Source organism: Gavialis gangeticus, unplaced genomic scaffold, assembly GCF_001723915.1.
Source record: "Gavialis gangeticus isolate Ggan-Ray unplaced genomic scaffold, GavGan_comp1, whole genome shotgun sequence".
In the NCBI taxonomy this organism is placed as follows: domain Eukaryota; kingdom Metazoa; phylum Chordata; order Crocodylia; family Gavialidae; genus Gavialis; species Gavialis gangeticus.
This window is the reverse complement of record NW_017729032.1, coordinates 29,300,911-29,318,850: the sequence shown is the minus strand read 5'-3', so window position 1 is coordinate 29,318,850 and position 17,940 is coordinate 29,300,911. Positions and strand designations below refer to the sequence as shown.

General features: G+C 45.2%; 1 protein-coding gene across 1 annotated transcript; it reads left to right on the top strand.

Moving 5' to 3' along the window:
- The first annotated feature begins 251 nt into the window (after positions 1 to 251).
- LOC109303296 (interstitial collagenase-like) lies at positions 252 to 9,718 on the top strand. The gene is made up of 10 exons (XM_019525486.1): positions 252 to 476; positions 1,658 to 1,902; positions 2,234 to 2,382; positions 2,755 to 2,880; positions 3,734 to 3,895; positions 4,319 to 4,436; positions 5,784 to 5,917; positions 6,613 to 6,772; positions 9,093 to 9,193; positions 9,422 to 9,718. Exons 1-10 carry the CDS (start codon positions 372 to 374, stop codon positions 9,520 to 9,522), a joined length of 1,401 nt encoding a protein of 466 aa, XP_019381031.1. The 5' UTR covers positions 252 to 371; the 3' UTR covers positions 9,523 to 9,718.
- Positions 9,719 to 17,940: the final 8,222 nt, after the last annotated feature.

Below are 17,940 nucleotides of genomic sequence, written 5' to 3'. Positions count from 1 at the left end.
AAGCAAGCACTTGAGAGTCTGAATGACTGTTGTGTTTTATTCATTACTATATATTCTTTTTTAAACTTCTGAAACACTGTAATCACTTGGCTGAGAAATAGTGTAAATGAGGAAGGAAAAGAATATGAAATCACAGTACTTATTTTATTTGTAACTCTTATTAAATATATTAAATGACTGCAAGAGGGGAAATCTATTAGCTAATCTTTGTTGCATCACTATTTGATGATGAATCTATTTGGATCATAATTTTTCTGCTTCTGAGACGATATTATACATAGTGAGTCAAGCTCCAGCTGCTGGACACATCTGCTATATAAACTGCACTGTCTGAGAGGTGTGCGCTAGCTTGCAAGTAAACAGGTGCAGAAATGACAGTAAGAATGAAAAGCCTTCCACTCCTGCTGCTAGCATGTGCAGCATTTTCCTCTGCTGCTCCTGTGGCTCCAGAAGTTGACACCATGATGCTTGCTAAGGTAAATACTTGCCATGGCTCCTATATTCTCTATCTCAGAGAGAATATTCTTGTCTGTTTCATAAAAGGGATTTTATAAATGTTAAATTGCACTTCTTTTCCTCTTTTTTTGGAATAAACCAAATTAAAGAGGGCTTAAAGAAACTCTTTTCTTTTTGTCTCTCAGTTTATCTTAATGAAAATTGTTTGGCAAAGCAGGATTAAGAGTTTCATTTAGTTTGTTTGCTTTTATTACAATCTATCCTATCAGATGTGATATAACAAAGTGAAAACAATATGGAAACATAAATGAATGATGCTGTCTTACAACCAGATTCTGTGGTTCCATATATTCAGGTAGGCAGTCAAATGAGTCCTTAGTTTTAAGTCAATATGCTGAGTAGTCTCATTTATTCCCGTGGGATCTCTTACACACCTAAAATAAGGCATATGTCCAAGTATATACCCCCCAAAAGAACAACCAAAAATGTTAATAGCTATAAGACTTGTTATTCCTTATTAGGATGTTATGGCACTGTCTACTTACTGGGACCAAGAGTTTTTTTAAAACAGTTACAAAAATGAGGATTTGATATCCATATTTTTTTCCTAAATCAAGCTATTGATTTTTCAAGACACTCACCATCCAGCAACATTCACTGAGTTCACCAGTTTTCAGAGTTGCATAATAACTGAGGACTAGTACCTAACAGTATTGAAGCTAACTGTATTACCCAGAAAATAAGGGCTAAAGGATCATCATTAATAAAAATTGAACTGGAATTTGGTAAGGTAACTTTAGATTTTTAAGATTCTTTGGCAACAGTACTCATTGATAAAACAGGATATCTACATATCAAGAAGAAGTCTATCCTGAATTTTAATTTAGTATGAAGGTAACCCATCCTAGTTCCTTGGAACACAGACCCCAAATTTAGAATGCTTTAGACAAGGCTTTGAACTATCAACGTGCGAAGTAGTGGCAGAGCTGTAGTGGTAGAGCTCCTGCCAAAGGTTGTCTTTGGTTGATATATGAATACCTTCATGTCGGGGAGACTGAAGTAGCCAGACACCCACACAGTCACTTCCTTAGATGCTATCAGCTCAGAAACTTGCGTGCCCCAGCCATGCTAGCTGTACGGTTGCTAGGCTGAGGAGAACCTCTGACCTTTCACCAACATTCATCGCTCTTGTTTTTGGCAGGGTTATCTAAGAAATTTCTATAGTCTGGAAACAGAATTGCGCCCTTCTTTTAGGAGAAAGATCACTGATTCTGTATCTGAAAAACTCAGGAAAATGCAGTCATTTTTTGGACTAAAAGTGACTGGGAAGCTAAATAATGAGACCGTGGAAATGATGAAGCAGCCCAGATGTGGTGTGCCTGACATCGGCGAGTATGTTTTAATTGATGGGAATCCAAAGTGGCCAAGAAATGATCTGACATACAGGTAATAGTTCTCTAAGCAATTTGTGGAGCTAACAGAGTTAGGCTCAAACCTGCAAATATGTGGGCCTAAAAACACAAAGCTGTGCCCTCCCTTCTGGACTTTGGCACAAGAAGAGGGGTTTTGATATTCTAAAGGAGGAGGCTGCCTTAATGAAAGTTAGGAGGAGTTATAAGTACCGGAGATTTGGATATCAAGCTACCTATTCCTTTGTCAAAACACGGATATAAGGAATTTTGCATCAAATATGAAATATTTTTACTACAGCAATGTATTGTTAATAATAACCTGCACGTGTCAATGTGCATAGACTAATGTTTGCTTTATCCTAAAGGATTATAAACTACACACCTGACATGAGACCAGCTGATGTGGACGAGGCTATCAAACAAGCATTTGAAGTCTGGAGTAATGTGGTACCACTGACATTCAGAAGAATCGAGGATGGAGCAGCAGATATAATGATGTCTTTTCAATATAGAGGTGATACAAAATAACACAATAATCATAGATCATAGAATCAGAGAAAATTAGGGTTAGAAAGGACCTCAGTCCAACCACCTCCTCAAAGCAGCACCAGCCCCAGCCCCAACAAGATCATCCCAGCCAAGACTTCATCTAGCTAGGTCTTAAAAACCTCCAAGGATGGAGATTCTACAAACTCTCTGGGTAACCTGTTCCAGCATTTTACTACCCTCCTAGCAGTAAAGCTTTTCCTAATATCTAACCTAAGAAAAACCTAGGAAAAAATAATCTAACGGATTACAAAGTAATGCCTAGGTAATTATCAAGAAGTCATTAGCCATCATCAATTACAGAGGCAACTGAAGAAATTAATTTATTACTTTTTTTTAGATCATGGTGATGGGTATCCCTTTTATGGACCCCATGGTACACTGGCTCATGCTTTTCAGCCTGGCCCCCGGATTGGTGGAGATGTTCACTTTGATGAGGAGGAAACTTGGACAAAAAACAGTAGGGGTAAGATTTTCCATGCTGGCCTTGTTTGCTCAGGTAATATAGCAATTTACATCTTGAGTTGTTCCATTGATTTCCAGTGTTATATTTGGAATAAAAGTAGATGATTCTGGCCCCAAGATACTTTTTCTTCCCTCCCTTTGACAGACTTATTTGAGGAAAGCAGTTCTGCAAGAGGTTGGAGTTAGCTGAGCTTCATTCTGGGCTTGTCTACACATTCATTAACCCACCTTAGATACTGCACATTTAGTTTACTACTTCCTTAATCAAGGACTAACTAAAAGTGCAGTACCTAAAGTTACTTTGCAGTAGTGCTGGCACATGGTTATTTGGTGACGTTTACTGCACATTAGCCTAATAACACTGCGCAGTAGGCTATCAGCACAGTTTTTGCCATGATATGCTACTGAACAGTGTTATTAAGCCAGTGTGCAGTAAGTGTCTCATGTAGATTTGCTCACTGGGTTGTTTTTTTCTCATGTCTGTAACTAGTTAAAAGAATGGTGCTGAGAAAAGTAACTTCCTTTGGCAGCAAGCCCCACTTTCTGGCAGGGTTTATGTGTTGTTCTATGTACCTTCGAACAGCAGAGTCCAATCCTAGCTGGTGTCTTTGTCCATTATCACATTTTGTCATAAATAAATGTAAACTTAATTAGTGCCTGATTAGACTATATATTCATATAACCATTCTTTTTCTACTATACCTGTTTAGGCCATTGTGTTTGCAGAATAAGTAAAAATATCTCTAACGTAGTGTGTTCGGTTTTGACATAGAAAGCTCTTTCCCATTTAGACACCCACACTAGATATTCAAACACATTGAATCTATTTTAATGGCACTATATTTATTCCGCAGGCTACAACTTGTTTATTGTTGCTGCCCATGAGTTAGGCCATTCATTGGGTCTGGCTCATTCTCCTGATCCTGGTTCTCTGATGTACCCAAATTATGCCTACAGAGACACTAAAGACTTTCATCTCCCTCAAGATGACATTAATGGCATTCAAGCTATCTATGGTAAGAAAATCAGCACCTAATGTTTCACTTAGTTAATTCTGCTTTTCCACAGAATATGGCTTAATCAATTAGAAGTGTTTATTTTAAGACACTATCTAGTGTTATCGTACAGTGCTCCCAGAGAAAGCATAAACAGTAGAGAGGGAAAGGACCTGCTGAGGTCATCTAATTTCTTCTGCCCCAGGGTGGGGTCACATATACCTGAATCTAAAAAAATGGTTTGTCTACATGCTCTTACTAAACCTCCAATGAAGGACATTACACAACTTCCCAGGGTTACCTATCCTGAGACCAATCCATATTTTCCTGATCTTCACTAAATGGAAGCAGGGTGGGGGGAGTGATGTTCCCTGGCTCACACAGAGTTTCAGTTGTATTTTTCTATTTGATATAATATTAAGTTATTCTTTGATCCTCATGTAGGACAATCTCTGCAACCTGTTCAACCAACTGGACCCTCAACTCCAGGAACGTGTGACCCTAATTTGTCTTTTGATGCTGTTGCTACTCTGCGTGGAGAAATGCTGTTCTTTAAGGGCAGGTAAAATCAAGAAGCCTGTGTGGTGGTTCATTGTACTGCAGTACTGAGAAGGAAGCAAAAGTACCAAAAATTCTTCCCCCTCAGTCACAAAAATAAAAAGACCACTTGAAATGTAGTGCAAACAAAGCAATATCACTAGAAAGTCACCACCTATATCTCCAAGTGGTGGCTTGCATCCCCTCTTAGCAGGCACCTTGTCTTTTCTTAAAATTTCCCTAAGTTGAAATGGTTTTTTTTCTGATTCCAAAGGGTCTTTGTAAGTGGTAAAATAGTCACTGCACATTGTAATTGTAAAGGAATTGTTAATGTTTCCAGTGGAAATGAAACCGAAGCTTGGTGGGCAGTCCAGTGTGGCAGCACAGTGTAGGGGTGGTTTGTACACATAGAGGCTGTGAGAGAAATTTGGAGACCTGTTAAATCCTGGTGCAGGGGCCCCACCAGCTCTCATTTTGGAAAAAGGAAATAGGGAAATTCCATTTGCATTCTAAGCCAGATTCATAAGTCTTGAGAAACTGAGACCACGTGTTACTTGCAATTATTATTTTACCCATTATATGTTCAGGTCTATTAAGAAAGAGAGGGATATTGTGTAATGACCTTTCCACATCATGTGTCTTCAGCAGTAATAGACGCTTTCCTCTTCAGCACAAAAGTAGCTCAAGATTTAACTCTGTGAGGTAGTAGCTGTAGCAGACTCATGTCCTCTTTGCACTGGGTTCAGATCTGGGGTGCATTCACATGGATGCAGTGGTGCGGTCACACCTCCTTTTCTGACCACGTGGCAGGAGCCACAGCCAGGGAATTTTTTAAATCCCTGAAGATAAGAATTGCCCCCTCCTTTCCCTTCCATGCTCAGAGGCGTGTCCCCTCCCCTCCCTTCCCTGTCTCCTCCCTTTCATTTCCCCTCTCCCCTGCTGTTCTGAGGGTAGGGAGAGCTCAGCCCAGGACAGTGACAGTGGGGGCAGCAGTGCATGGGCAGGAACCCATCTGCCTGCTAGTGCCGACACTTTCCCAGGATGAGCCCAACCCCTGTGCAGCCCAACTGGAGCAGCTCTGGAGCTCCCCTCACTCCTGGGCAATGGGCACAGCAGCAATGGCAGGCGGGGGATAAGGGGAAGGGAAGGGGAGGGGACAAGCCTCTGAGCAGAAATGGGTAGAGAGAAGTATTCTTACCAGCTTTAGGGGTTTTAAAAAGTCCCCAGCTGCTGCTTCCACAGTGTAGTCTAGAGTGAGGGATGCACTCACCTCTGCAGCGTTGTTTGCTGTTCCTGCACCCGGGCGTGTAAAACTGGATCTGCTTCTGGCTCAAGTGGAACTGCTTTAATGTTCAAATTATCTCTCAATCAGGTACCTGTGGCGCAAGCATCCGCAAATAAGAGAGACTGAGATAAATTTAATCTCTCAGTTCTGGCCAGCCCTGCCAGCTGGAATTCAAGCTGCTTATGAAAATGTTGAAAAAGATCAATTTGTTCTTTTTAAAGGTAACACAATCTTGGTTTCTCTTGGTCTCTGACATATGAATTTGCTGTAATTAGGCTGCTTCACAGAATGTGCAATTAAGGAATCTGCCCTGGTTCCCTTTAGATGAAGCCCCATTTAAACTTAATTTTCAAGCAGAAATGCCTTTTCTAAATTCAAAATGTTAATTTGAGTAGCTCCGTGACATTGTTTAATTAATTCACTGTCAGTTGTAAGTTAAATTCCTATCAGAGTTTTTGGAAAGGACCTTTTTGGACTGGAGCTTAACAAAAGATTTATCATCAACAAAGGTTGCTCAAAGGTTTTGAGAAAAAGAGAGTTCTGATCCCAAGAGCCTACATTCTAGGTACAGAAAGAATCAGTACTGCAGGGGGATGCCTAGGAGTCAAGGAACCCCTGGAGAAATTTTGAAATGTCAAACGTCTACAGTGCTCAGAACTTTTGAGCGTAAGTTTTTTTATGAGCATTCAGAAAATGAATTTATACAAGTTCTGTAAAAAAAAGTTATTGAATGGGCTGCAACATTTTCCACAAAATCTATGAAGTGCTCATCTGACAATTTTTGTGAAAGAATATTTTTTTTAGAAACAGGGGTATTTGCTGATGAAAACAAATATTTCAATGAGCTCTAGCAGAAGTCATGATTACTGTTAGCAGAACCAGTTGATGAAACACTAATTTTTATTTTTCTTTGCAGAGGACAAATATTGGGTTTTCAAAGAATCCAATGTAGTCCATGGTTACCCTAAAAGGATTCATCAGCTGGGCTTTCCAAAGAATGTTAAAAGAATTAATGCAGCTTTCAGTGATAAGAATACAGGGAAAACATATTTCTTTGTAGCCAACAAGTACTGGAGGTAAGTTTTAATGCTCAACAGTCTTAACATATTTTCTCTTTCATGTGGCTTGAAGGATGACTGTGAAAAATAATATAAAATAGCACTTAATTTAGCTGGGGTACATAAAATCCAATAGATTTTTGATGGGATTTATTTCCAAATATAATTACTCTGATAAAAATACTAAACTTTCTAGGAGATTCTGTAACCATCTTCTAGAATTGTTTATTTGAGGTAGAATCACATGCTGCAGGATCCACAAAATCTATAAACAGGTGATTTTCTAGGAAATTGTCTACATTTAACCCACAAACATGCAATTTTTCTTGTAATATCATGAAATATATTCCTGTAACTCTCAAACATCAAGGTAAAAGAACTGCTACCATGCTGGATTTTTTTCTCTTCAATATGAAATCAAGTCACAGAGTTCACTTCAGTGAATATTTTGGACGGATGATTTGGACAGAGATGATCCTAAATCTGAGGCAGGGGTTTTCCTATTTTTCTATTATTCTCTATAATTGCATGAAGTATAATTGTACTTCACTTTGCCTAGGGACAGAAATTACACATAAACTGGTATAAGTGATTGGAAAGTGGTTCAAATCTGTAACACAACAGAAGTTCAGTGAAGATAAATAACTTTCAAAATGGTCAAAGCTGGTTTAAGATAAACATGGATGAATGTAATATCAGACTTAACTGATTTAGGTTATATTGGTTTACTGAACTTCTGTCCCAGTTCCCCTCCAGATTCAGGCTGTCTGCTCCAGCTGAGCAGGGAAACATACTTTAGTGCTCCCTTGGCTTCTGGCCTGGGTCACTGCAGGCACGTGGCTGCATTTCCAGAATCAAAAGTGAATGTCTGTTCACTTTCTTATCGGTTCAATTTATGCAGTTTAGACTAAACTGCAAAGATTGAATTGATTTAGCCTTGTGCTTTTGACTATCTGTACTTAGCCTTTGGGGTTACAATTTGTTTAAATTTCATTGTTTTTGTTTAGAATACATGATAGCTCAGTATTTTTTTTCTGCAGCATGTTGCTCTGAACAGGTCCCCTCCTTATAGTCCAATGGCACCTTAGTTTGTGAAAACAGTTTAGGATTCTGTTGAACGGGACTCTTTGAATAACACTGCCGTAGTACCACCATTCTCCTATAAAGTTGCATCAAGATTTTTCATAATATACTATCTAAATTGTTGAAACCTGGACAAATATGGTTTAGAATTACACAGACAGGGCCTTTGCTTTCCTCAGTGGTTTGACATTATATGTATGTGGTACATGTGGTATATATAGGCTAGGAATGTTATAGTCATTTGGGGCAGTCTTGTAAGATAATGCACCAAGTCAGGTGTTTACCTTTTCTTGCTATCCAGTAGAATACATATACACCACAATGCATTTTCTAGATCAGAACTGTCCAACTCATGGCCTGAGGGCTAAAGAGTTAACATGGCTCCCATGTGGCCCCCATTCCCTACATCACTCCTGCTGCTGTACACACACTCTCATACACATGCACTTGTGCAGGCTACCTGCAATGGTGGGAGCTGTGCTGTGTGCCCCTCCCCACCCAACGAACTGAAGCCCAGTGGGGCAGGAGGTGCACAGGCAGACAGGCCCCAGCAATCCCTGCAGTGCAGCACAGTTCCAGGGGGGAATGGAGCAGCTACTGGAGTCAGTGTTCCAGCAGCATCCCACCATGATTAGCATATGATAGCTGGGCTACCTTGTTGGGAAGAATGGAGCTAAGACAGCTATTCATGGGCAGGCAGTGTGGCGTCTGGTCCTCACTTGCTTAGAAGTTGGGTGACCCTGCTGTCAGTGAAATCCTAGCATCATTGGACATTTTGCCATTCATTTCTATAGGACAGCACTTTCAATCTCTCGCATCTCTCATGCATATACACAGAACAATAAGAATTGTAATAGTCCAGTCAGGTTGGTTTATTCCAGTAAAAACTGTGTCACTTCTGTGTTAGGTCTTGTTTTGATCTTTCTAAATATTATTTGCCTATCTATAAATATTTATTCTATCTTTTATAAATTAAGCTATGATGAAAAAAGACAATCCATGGATAAGGGTTATCCAGGGAAAATAATCAAAGACTATTTGAGATGAAATGCTGGCATCATGGGGGATTTTGCCATTCTCTTCAATAGGGCAAAGATTTTTGTCTCTCTCATCTCTCATGCACATGCAAACCTAGGCACATAACAGCAGTCCAGTCATTTTAAAGAACAGCAGCATTTCTGTGTCAGGTGTTGTTTGGCCTTTCTAAATGTTACTTGCTTATCCATAACTCCTTATTCTATTTGTTTTTATTAAGATATGATGAAAATAGGCAATCCATGGATGAGGGTTATCCAAGAAACATAATCAGTGTCTTTGGAAAGATTGGAAAGGTTGATGCAGCTTTCCAGCATGATGGTAAATAAAACTAATATTTATGTTTATGATGCTACAGGGTATGTGCTTCATTGGACTGCACATTTATTTTAAAGAGAACCTTTATGAATATTTATGCAGGTTTACTGAGAACAGGCAGTCTAATAAAAGAGTATGTACTTCCTGTCAAAGTTAATTTTGTTTTCTAGAAAAACTTTTAAATTGACTGCACAGGTGAATTCTAAACCTTCAATTTATTTTTCTTTCTAGGCTATATCTATTTATTCCATGGAAGAAAACAGACCCAGTTTGATCCTAATACCAAGCAAGTTGTCAGGGTCCTGAAGAGCACTAGCTGGTTCAGTTGTTAATTGCAGTGATTTCCATAACTTTATGAACTGCTCTTGAACTTTTAATTGTTGTTTTAGAAGTACTATTTTATCTAGGACTTTTGTCCAAAACACTATGAACTGTAAACCTAATGCAGAAGATTATTTAACTGAATAATATATTGAATTTTTTACAGACTAGTTTGAAGAATGTCAGGAAAATATATTATGTTTGCCATATTGGGTTTTTCTGTCTTTTGATTAGGGCCACTTCATGAGACCCTGACTCTGTCCTCAGAGGTACACAGAAATTACATGGGGCTTTTAGAGTCAAACTCTTTCTCCCAAATCAAAGGCAGGGAATAAAAATGCTATATAGCTCCATACTGTATCATCATGAACCACCCATTCTGAAGTGTCTATGCATGGGTAAGCTTGTATATTCCCAAAGTAATTAATCTGTTAGTCATGCCTAAACTTCCCTCTCTGATCCACCCTTGTTCCCATATTTCTTTTAGTGGGCCTCAGTAGCTTTCCCTGTTTGTTTTGCCCTTGTGTTGTAAGTCCTGTGGTCTACTCTCCTTGCCCTAGTGTTTGTTGTGTGGCTGAGTAAGCCAGCTCAAGTCTCCCCAGCCCTTGTGTCTATGTCCCCCCTCGCCCACATTCCCCAAGCATAGCCCTCCTGGCTTTTTTCCTGTGGGGATGTAGCTCAGTGAGCTTCATCCCCCTTCCCCTTCCTTCTTTTCCCCTCAACACCCCCAGCCTACCCCTATTAGATTCACTAGCCCCACTGTATATTTTGGGGTTTCTTTATTCTTTTACCCTCCCTGATGTGAAGCAATGGCACTTTGTGGGGGGGAAGATGTGCCCACAGAACTTCTTGCAGCCCTCACTATGGGTGCAGATCCCAGCCAAACCCCCAAGGGGATGCATGTCCCTGTAGCCCCCACCCCAGAGGCACAGTCCAAATGACCTCCTCCAGGGGTAGAGAAGACTGAGACCTCTGCTGCAGAGACAGGTAAGACTCTGCAGGGAGCCAGCAGGGCCAACGGATCTCTCCTGGCCGGGCCCCCCTGGAGGGGTTCCCAAGTGCCACCTCCCACCATCAGGGCCCAAGGGCAAGGGCAGTGGGAAGGGCTCCTCTTCAGCCTCCTCCACAGCTGGGGGTGGGAAGGGCAAGGGCCCTGCCCCCAAGCCTAGACCACCAGGACCTGAGGGAACAAGGTATGCTAACCAGCCAGTGAACCCACTCAGCCTGTCCCTGGCCCTAGTCCTGGCCCCACCAATGTGACTCCCCAGTGGGGGAACTGCAGTTATGAACAGGTGGCTGTGGGGTGGCTCGCAGCTGCAGGGCCTGGATCCTCCACTATTGGCTCTTCCAGCTTGGGTGGCATGGCCCCCTTTTCAGCACTAATCCACAGGCATGGGGTGAAGTGTGAACTACCCAAGCAGGAGAATCTGCATTTTGAGACCTGGGTGCAGACCCTGGCTTGAGTGGTGAGGGCCCCCCAAGATCGTGGCAGCCTCCTGCTTCCATGGCAAGGGGGTCTTATTCTTTGCATCAGAGGCTGTTGCACAAAAGGTGACGGAGAGGGGACTCATGGTGGAGGACAAGTATGTCCCCCTCGGGTCCCTTGAAGAGCTGGGGACCTGGGTGATCCTCAGCTCCGTCCCTTCCTATATCCTTAATTGGGTCCTGCTTCCCCAGCTCCAAACCCTGGGCAGGATGAGTGCCCCATGAGCTGGGCAGGGAAGATGTCTGTGGGTCCCACTGGCAAAGAAGTCTGCTCGCACATCCAGCTACTCCAGGAGATGGACTGCATCTCCCACTTCTGTGCCCTGGAGAGGATGTGGGGGATCAAGAAGTACATCACCTGCTTTCTGGTGGGTGACAGCACCCCACTCACAAATCCAGGTGAGATGCGCCAGCATGCACGAGCCTTCTATGAAGAGCTCTTCTCCCTGGAGCTGACTGATGCCAAAGCCTGTTGGAACCTATGGGAGGGATGCCCACAGGTCAGCACAGGTGAATGGGACTGGCTAGAAGCTCCTCTCACCCTGGCCAAGTTTTTGGCCACCCTCCACCTGATGCCTGGCAACAAGATGGTGGGCATCTATGGGCTGATTGCAGAGTTCTACTGGGCCTTCTGGGATGTCCTTTGTCTGGACTTTGCTGTGGTTTGGGTCAAATCCAAGGGAAGTGAGGAACTCCCTGTGTCATGACAAGAGGGCTGAAGTGGGATCTCCATGACCTGAGGAACTGGCATTCCATGTTTCTCCTCTGCATGAACTACAAGGAAGGCCTCTTGCTGCACCTGCGTTCCATGCTGGTGGACATGATCCATCCAACCAGATGTACACAGTGCCTGAATGTTCCATCTTCAACAACCTGTACCTGGTTTGGGACCTTCTTCTCCTGGCCTGTCTTTCACCCTCCTGTCCTTGGACCAGGAGAAGGCATTCAACAGGGTCAATCATGGATACCTCACAGGCACGCTGCAGGCCTTTGGCTTCGGGCCCCACTTTGTTCAGGGTCTCCAGGTACTGTACACCTCTGCAGAGTGTTTGGTCAAGCTCAACTGGACCCTGACAGAAGCCATCCCACTCAGGTGAGGGGTGCATCAAGGCTGTCCGCTGTCAGTCCAGCTGTATGCCTTGGTCCTGGAGCCCTTCCTCTCCCTCCTGTGGAGGTGAGTGGCAGGGTTGATGCTCCAGAAGCCAGCAGTGTGACTGGTCCTGTCAGCAATTGCTGATGACATGCTCCTTGTGGTCCAGGACTTGGGCGGTCTGGCATGGGTGGAGGCCTGACAAGCATTGTACTCAGTGGCCTTCTCTGCCTGGGTGAACTGGGTCAAGAGCTTTGGCCTGACTGTGGGTGATGGGTGGCAGGTGGGCTAATTCCCCCTGACACTCCATGGGATCCACTTGAGTGTGGGCTTGCTGCTCTACCTGGGGGGTCTACCTGTCCCTTATGAACCCCTCCCCACTGGAGAACTGGCACCAGGTGGAGGTAAAGGTGGTGGAGCAGCTCTGGGCATGGGCAGGACTCTTGAGATGTCTCTCCCTGCAGGCACAGCTGGCTGTGACATGGCACTGTATGACTCAAGTTCTGTACATGCTGAACAGGCCTGGCCTGGCCTGCTAGCACATGGCTTTCGTACACCGTAGGAGCCGGGTGGGGGGGCAGGCATGTGGCAGCCCCACTTGAGCCCCTCCACAAAGTGTGCAGTGGAACCCGCACACTGGTTCGCCCAGCACGGCTAGCTAGCATGGCTTTTCAGTGGACCGGGAGAGGTGTGGCTCTGGAACACGTGGCTCCTGTACAGAGGCATGCTAACTGTGTGGTCTAGGCTGGGTTGGGTCAGGCTGGTAAGGCGCATTTTCCATGAGGCTCAGGTGGCTGTGCATGGCTGTGGCCATGGTGCATCACTGCCTGAGCCTCATGGAAAATGTGCCCCACTGGCCCAACTTGAACCACCTGGCCTGGGCTGTGCAGCTAGCATGGCTCTGCACAGGAGCCATGTGTCCCAGAGCTGCGCCTCTCAGTCCACTGCAAAGCTGCATTAGTGAGCCACACCAGGCTGGATCCTGCTGCATGCCTCCTCCCGCAAGCCCCACGGCTCCATTAGTGCTGCCGCCGGAGGTAGGATCTGGTCCAGTGTGACAGGCTTTCCCCCTGAGTGGCACTGGCCCCTGGGTGACAGCACCAGTGGCCTTGGTGCTGCCTGAAGTGACACAACCCCATGAGGCACCATGGTAAGCCAGGCCACTGCTGCTATGAGCAGCACATGTGGTGCAAGCTCTGAGCCATTCAGGGCTGTGGCATGCTGTGGAGGAGGCGGGCAGCCAGCAGCAGCTCTGAGCACCCTACAGCCAGTGCTGCTGTGGGGGTGAGTTATGGGCCCTGTGTGGGGGGCTGGGACCCTGGGGGGAGGTGTGACCATGCAAGATGGCTAGGATCCTGCAGGGAGGGGCCATGACCCTGGAGGGTAGCTGGGATCCTGCAGGGTAGTTGGGACCCTGCATAGAGGGGCTGGGACACTGCAGGGTGGCTGGGACCCTCCATGGAGGGGCTGGGACTCTGCAAGGAGGGGCTGTGGCCCTGTTGGGGGGGAAGTCCATGTGCTGTGTGGGGTGGGGGCTGAGCCCTGCTGGGGGCAGGGGACCCAGCCCTCATGAGCAGCCCCTGCCTAAGGTTCCCCCCCCACAGTCCCACCATAAACCCTCCACCCCTACACGCCAACCTGCATCTTCCCATGTCCCTCCACACACCTTCCTACCTCCTCCTGCAAATTCCAAATTTGGCTTCCAAATTGCTTTAACATTGTAAAAAGCTATATAACATTACCCAACTGATTGATCCCTCTCTGTCTCTCTCTTTCTTTTTGTTCTAAATGTGGAACAACATGGATTTTATGGTATCTTAAAAACGTGAATTTGGGATGCTGCTTCAGCAGTACATCTGGCACAAGGGGTAGCATCCCCAGATACCAATTGGTTGGCCGGGGCCCAGAAGCTCCTGTCTGTTTGTCCCTTCACTTACTGTGGGCTAAGGCCCACCCAGCTAACTAGTTGCCTCTTTTCATGGGCAATGGATGAATGGGACAACTGAATTTCTTGGAACAACAAAAGCAAAAGTAAGGATGGTGGGTGTCATGTGGGTCAAAGGGTCAAAACATGAAAATAAGTGCTCCTGAGGGGGACACTGAGCAGGAGCCCCCAGGCTGGGCCCACTGGTCCTCAAAAGCATTCAACAAGCCAATGTACACCACCCAGTGGTGCTCTGCCCAGAAATGTGCACGGATGAGTGAGAGGAATGTGGCCCCACAGTCCCTGGGCACCTTCCCTCCACAGCCTCTTTCTTGATTATGTACAGGGCCCACTTGGCCAGGGCCAGGAGGAGGTTGACCAGGAGATCCTATGACTTGGTTGAAAAGAGGTCCTGGTAGAACTCTGGCAGCCCTTGCAGGTCCTGCAGGGAGAAGCTCTGCAGGCCTAGGAGCTGCCAGTCATATCAGAGCCCCCAGAAGTGGCAGAGGAAGCTGTGTCCTAGGTGGCCCCATGCCGTGTGGCTACCAACACCATATAATGGACCTGACTGGCTACTGACACCATATAATGGACCTGACTGTGCAGGCAAACCAGGCCCTGGCCACCCTCCTGGACGGGGAAGCTCAGGACCTCTGCAGTGACCCAGTGCCATCCTGGCCAGAATAATTCCAGCACCTGTCTCTGGAGCCCAGCTACGACCTCAGGGGGCACAGGCAGGGTATGTAAGCAGTGCCAGAGCATGGACAGGACCAGGTGGTTCAACACCACCTGCTGCCTGCTGCTGCCAGTGCCACAGGGGCCAGGTCAGGGAGCAACATCCCCCTCACCACTTCTCACACCCTCCAACATCCCCCACCACTCCTCACACCCACCCACACCTACCCAAACCCATAAACCCCGCCACCCCTACATTCCTAACTTACCCATGACAGTGCCTAGGTCAGCAGGAGCACCATAGAGATGCTCTGGTCAGAAACCAGAGTGTCTTTCTTGGACGACTGACTCCTGGGTTACCTCAGGGCATGCTTCGGGACCATGCCCTGACCTGCTTTTTTCATCTGGGTTTCATTTTGGTACCTGGATATCCAGGTACCAAATTCTGAGCCCACACTGCAAATATGCAGCATGGAGAATGTTTTTTTGTTCCTGGCATGCATCTTGTGGCATCTCAAACTCCTTTGAGACACTGCAGGAGGCATATGCATGCTCATCTGGATGTACCCTAACCGTTCAGAATTCAGACAGTTCAGGATTCACAGTGTCACTACTTACATTTCTTTACATTCTTTAGCTTTTGCTTTTATTTCCCAGTGCTTTCAACATACTTTCAGATTCCTGACAATAATTTGTGTTTTTTGCTACCATTTTTGTTCATTTGTGTTGAGCCAGTACAGTTTTTTCCTGTATTTCTCACAGAATTGGGTTTAAGAACATAGAAACATAGAACTAAAAGGAGTGTCTTTGGTCATCAAAACCAAAGGTCTTTAAGTCCCCCAGTTTGTATCAAAGGAAACTGGGTGATATAATCTCATAAACTGATCAAGCTCCATCCTAACAGTACTCTGATTTTTGCCCTCTATTTTTGACCTACTGCTCCAGAATCTCACTATTTTGTTAGAGGCTTTTCATTTCCACCTTGTATTTGTTTTTGATGATTTTATACCTTCTTGTCCTTCAGCCAACATTGGCTTTTAGCAAAAGTAATTTTTTTCCTCCCTGGTGTTCATTCCAGGATGCATTCAGGGATAGCAATTACATCCTTTCTCAGTCTTTGTATTTCTTAGCTAGACAAGTCAAGCTTTTCCTTTCTCTCCTATGGTGTTATATAGTCTGTCCATTCTTTTGGTCATCCTAGTAGTCTTTCTTTTCACCTTTGCCAGCTGGAATGAATCTTTCCTGGGCATAGGTGACCAGAGTTGTACACCTTATTTCAGCTGAGGTGGTAACAATGACATTGATTCTCCCCTCTCTCTCCTGGGAATATCTTACCTGATGCATTTTAGGATTGCATTTGCCTTCTCCCTGAGAACATCACATTAGCCATTGTGATTGGCTGCTACCCCTGGGTCTTTTACATCCCCTGTTATTTCCAAAGGATGAGCATCAAGGTTATAACAGAAGTGCTTATTGTTAGTCCCCAAGATACATATCCTTGCCACCTTAAACCATTAACATTCCACCCATTTCTATTATGCAAGTCCTCAAGCTCTTCCTCTGTGTGATTTTCAGCAAATGTTATGACCAGAGACCCACTTTTCAGCACTGAAAATATTAAAGGTCTGTCTCAAGACCAATGCTAATATTAATTTTCTCAGTCACAAGTGGATACCTCCCTTGTGCGTGCTATGGGCATTCATACAAGTAATGTCCATTCCCAGCAGACAGAAATGAAATCCTTTCACCCAGACATTAGCAAATCTCTAATCAGAAATAACCTAAATTAAACCTAATTGAAAAATTGAGCGTTTATCTGTGAAAAAAGTTGTTTTAAGTCAAATAAACCTGAACACTTTTGGAATGTTCTCTGAAACAAAATAAATTAATCCAATAAAGACCATTAAAACAGTTTAGATGAAAAAAAAATACCAGCCCTAGTAAAGAAAAAACATTCAGAATTATAGGAAATTCTCACTATATTTGTAGTATTTTCTAGCTTTACTTATCAACTTAAGATGAAAGAGTACTATCCTGAGCTTAATTAGTGATCCATCATGCCAGGTATCTAATCTCCAGTAGAGGCAGACATGACATAATGGAGAAAAAGTACAAGAAACCATGTAATGAGCATTATGACATGGACTGTTTGATAGATAAATATCTTCCTAACCATAAACAGGTAGGTATGACATTATTCTGTGTAAATTAGATCCCAACTAACATTTTAAACACATGTGGATCAAATGTTTAAACTGCTGCTCCACCTATACAGGTTTCCTTCAATTTATATGGGTTCTATATATGAGAATTCACTCTTATGCAATCACCCTTTTTCAGCCCAAAATTCCTTATATGTGAGGTAAATTCACTCTTATGCAATCAGGGCTCCACTTGTCCTCACTCACGCCATCCCCTGGGCTGTGCTGCGCCATGGTGCAGGTAGGCAGTGTTGGCTGCCCCTGGGTCTGCTGCAGCAGCTGGGGTGAGTGGGGAAAAATGGAGCCCCAAGAGGTTTGGGGCAGGGTGCATCCCAGTGGCTACAGGCAGCTGGTGTGGGCTGCTCCTGAGGCTGCTGCAGCAGGGACTGGGGTGAGCAGGGAGAAGTGGAGGCCCCAGCCTGCAGCAGGCAGCAAGGCAGTGTGAACTGTGAGTGGGTGCAAGGTGCAGGAAGGGGGTGGGCAGCTCTTGCTGCTATGCACCTCCTGGGCAGACTGCAGGCTGGGAGACTGTGCCAGGCTCTTCCTGGGGGTAAGCAGGCCCCCAGATATGTTCATGGGAGAACAGCAGGCTATCACTGCAGGCTGGGGCCAGCAGCACCACTGGGTCACCGGCAGGAAGGTTGTGGGGGCTACGGCGAGTTTTGGGGTGACAGCAGCCCCACTACCAGCACTGCCGCCACCACCCACCTGGAGTGTCGGGAAGAGCCCGGTGCCACTGCCTGCCCCAGCCTTACTTGCAGGAATGAGGCAGTGGTGCTGGGAGGAGGGCTGCTGCCACCCCAAAATTTGCTGTAGCCCCCCGAAGCTGCCCATCGAACACCAGGGAGAGCCTGGTGGAGCCACCAACTCCAGCCTGCAGCAGCAGCCTGCTGTCATCCTGCACACAGGTCCAGGGCCCACACCCCCCTGGGAAGAGTCCGGCAGAGCCCCCCAGCCCACAGCTCTCTGGGGGGGAGTGTAACAGCAAAAGCCATGCCCCCACCCCCCCATGTCCTGTACCCCACACCCACTCACAGTTCCTGCCAATTTGCTG

Bases quoted from the DNA above. Each gene is read 5' to 3' on its own strand.
- LOC109303296 (XM_019525486.1), top strand. From the start codon at position 372: ATGACAGTAAGAATGAAAAGCCTTCCACTCCTGCTGCTAGCATGTGCA. The intron at 477-1,657 runs GTAAATACTTGC...TGTTTTTGGCAG, and splicing joins ACACCATGATGCTTGCTAAG to GGTTATCTAAGAAATTTCTA. The intron at 2,383-2,754 runs GTGATACAAAAT...ACTTTTTTTTAG, and splicing joins GATGTCTTTTCAATATAGAG to ATCATGGTGATGGGTATCCC.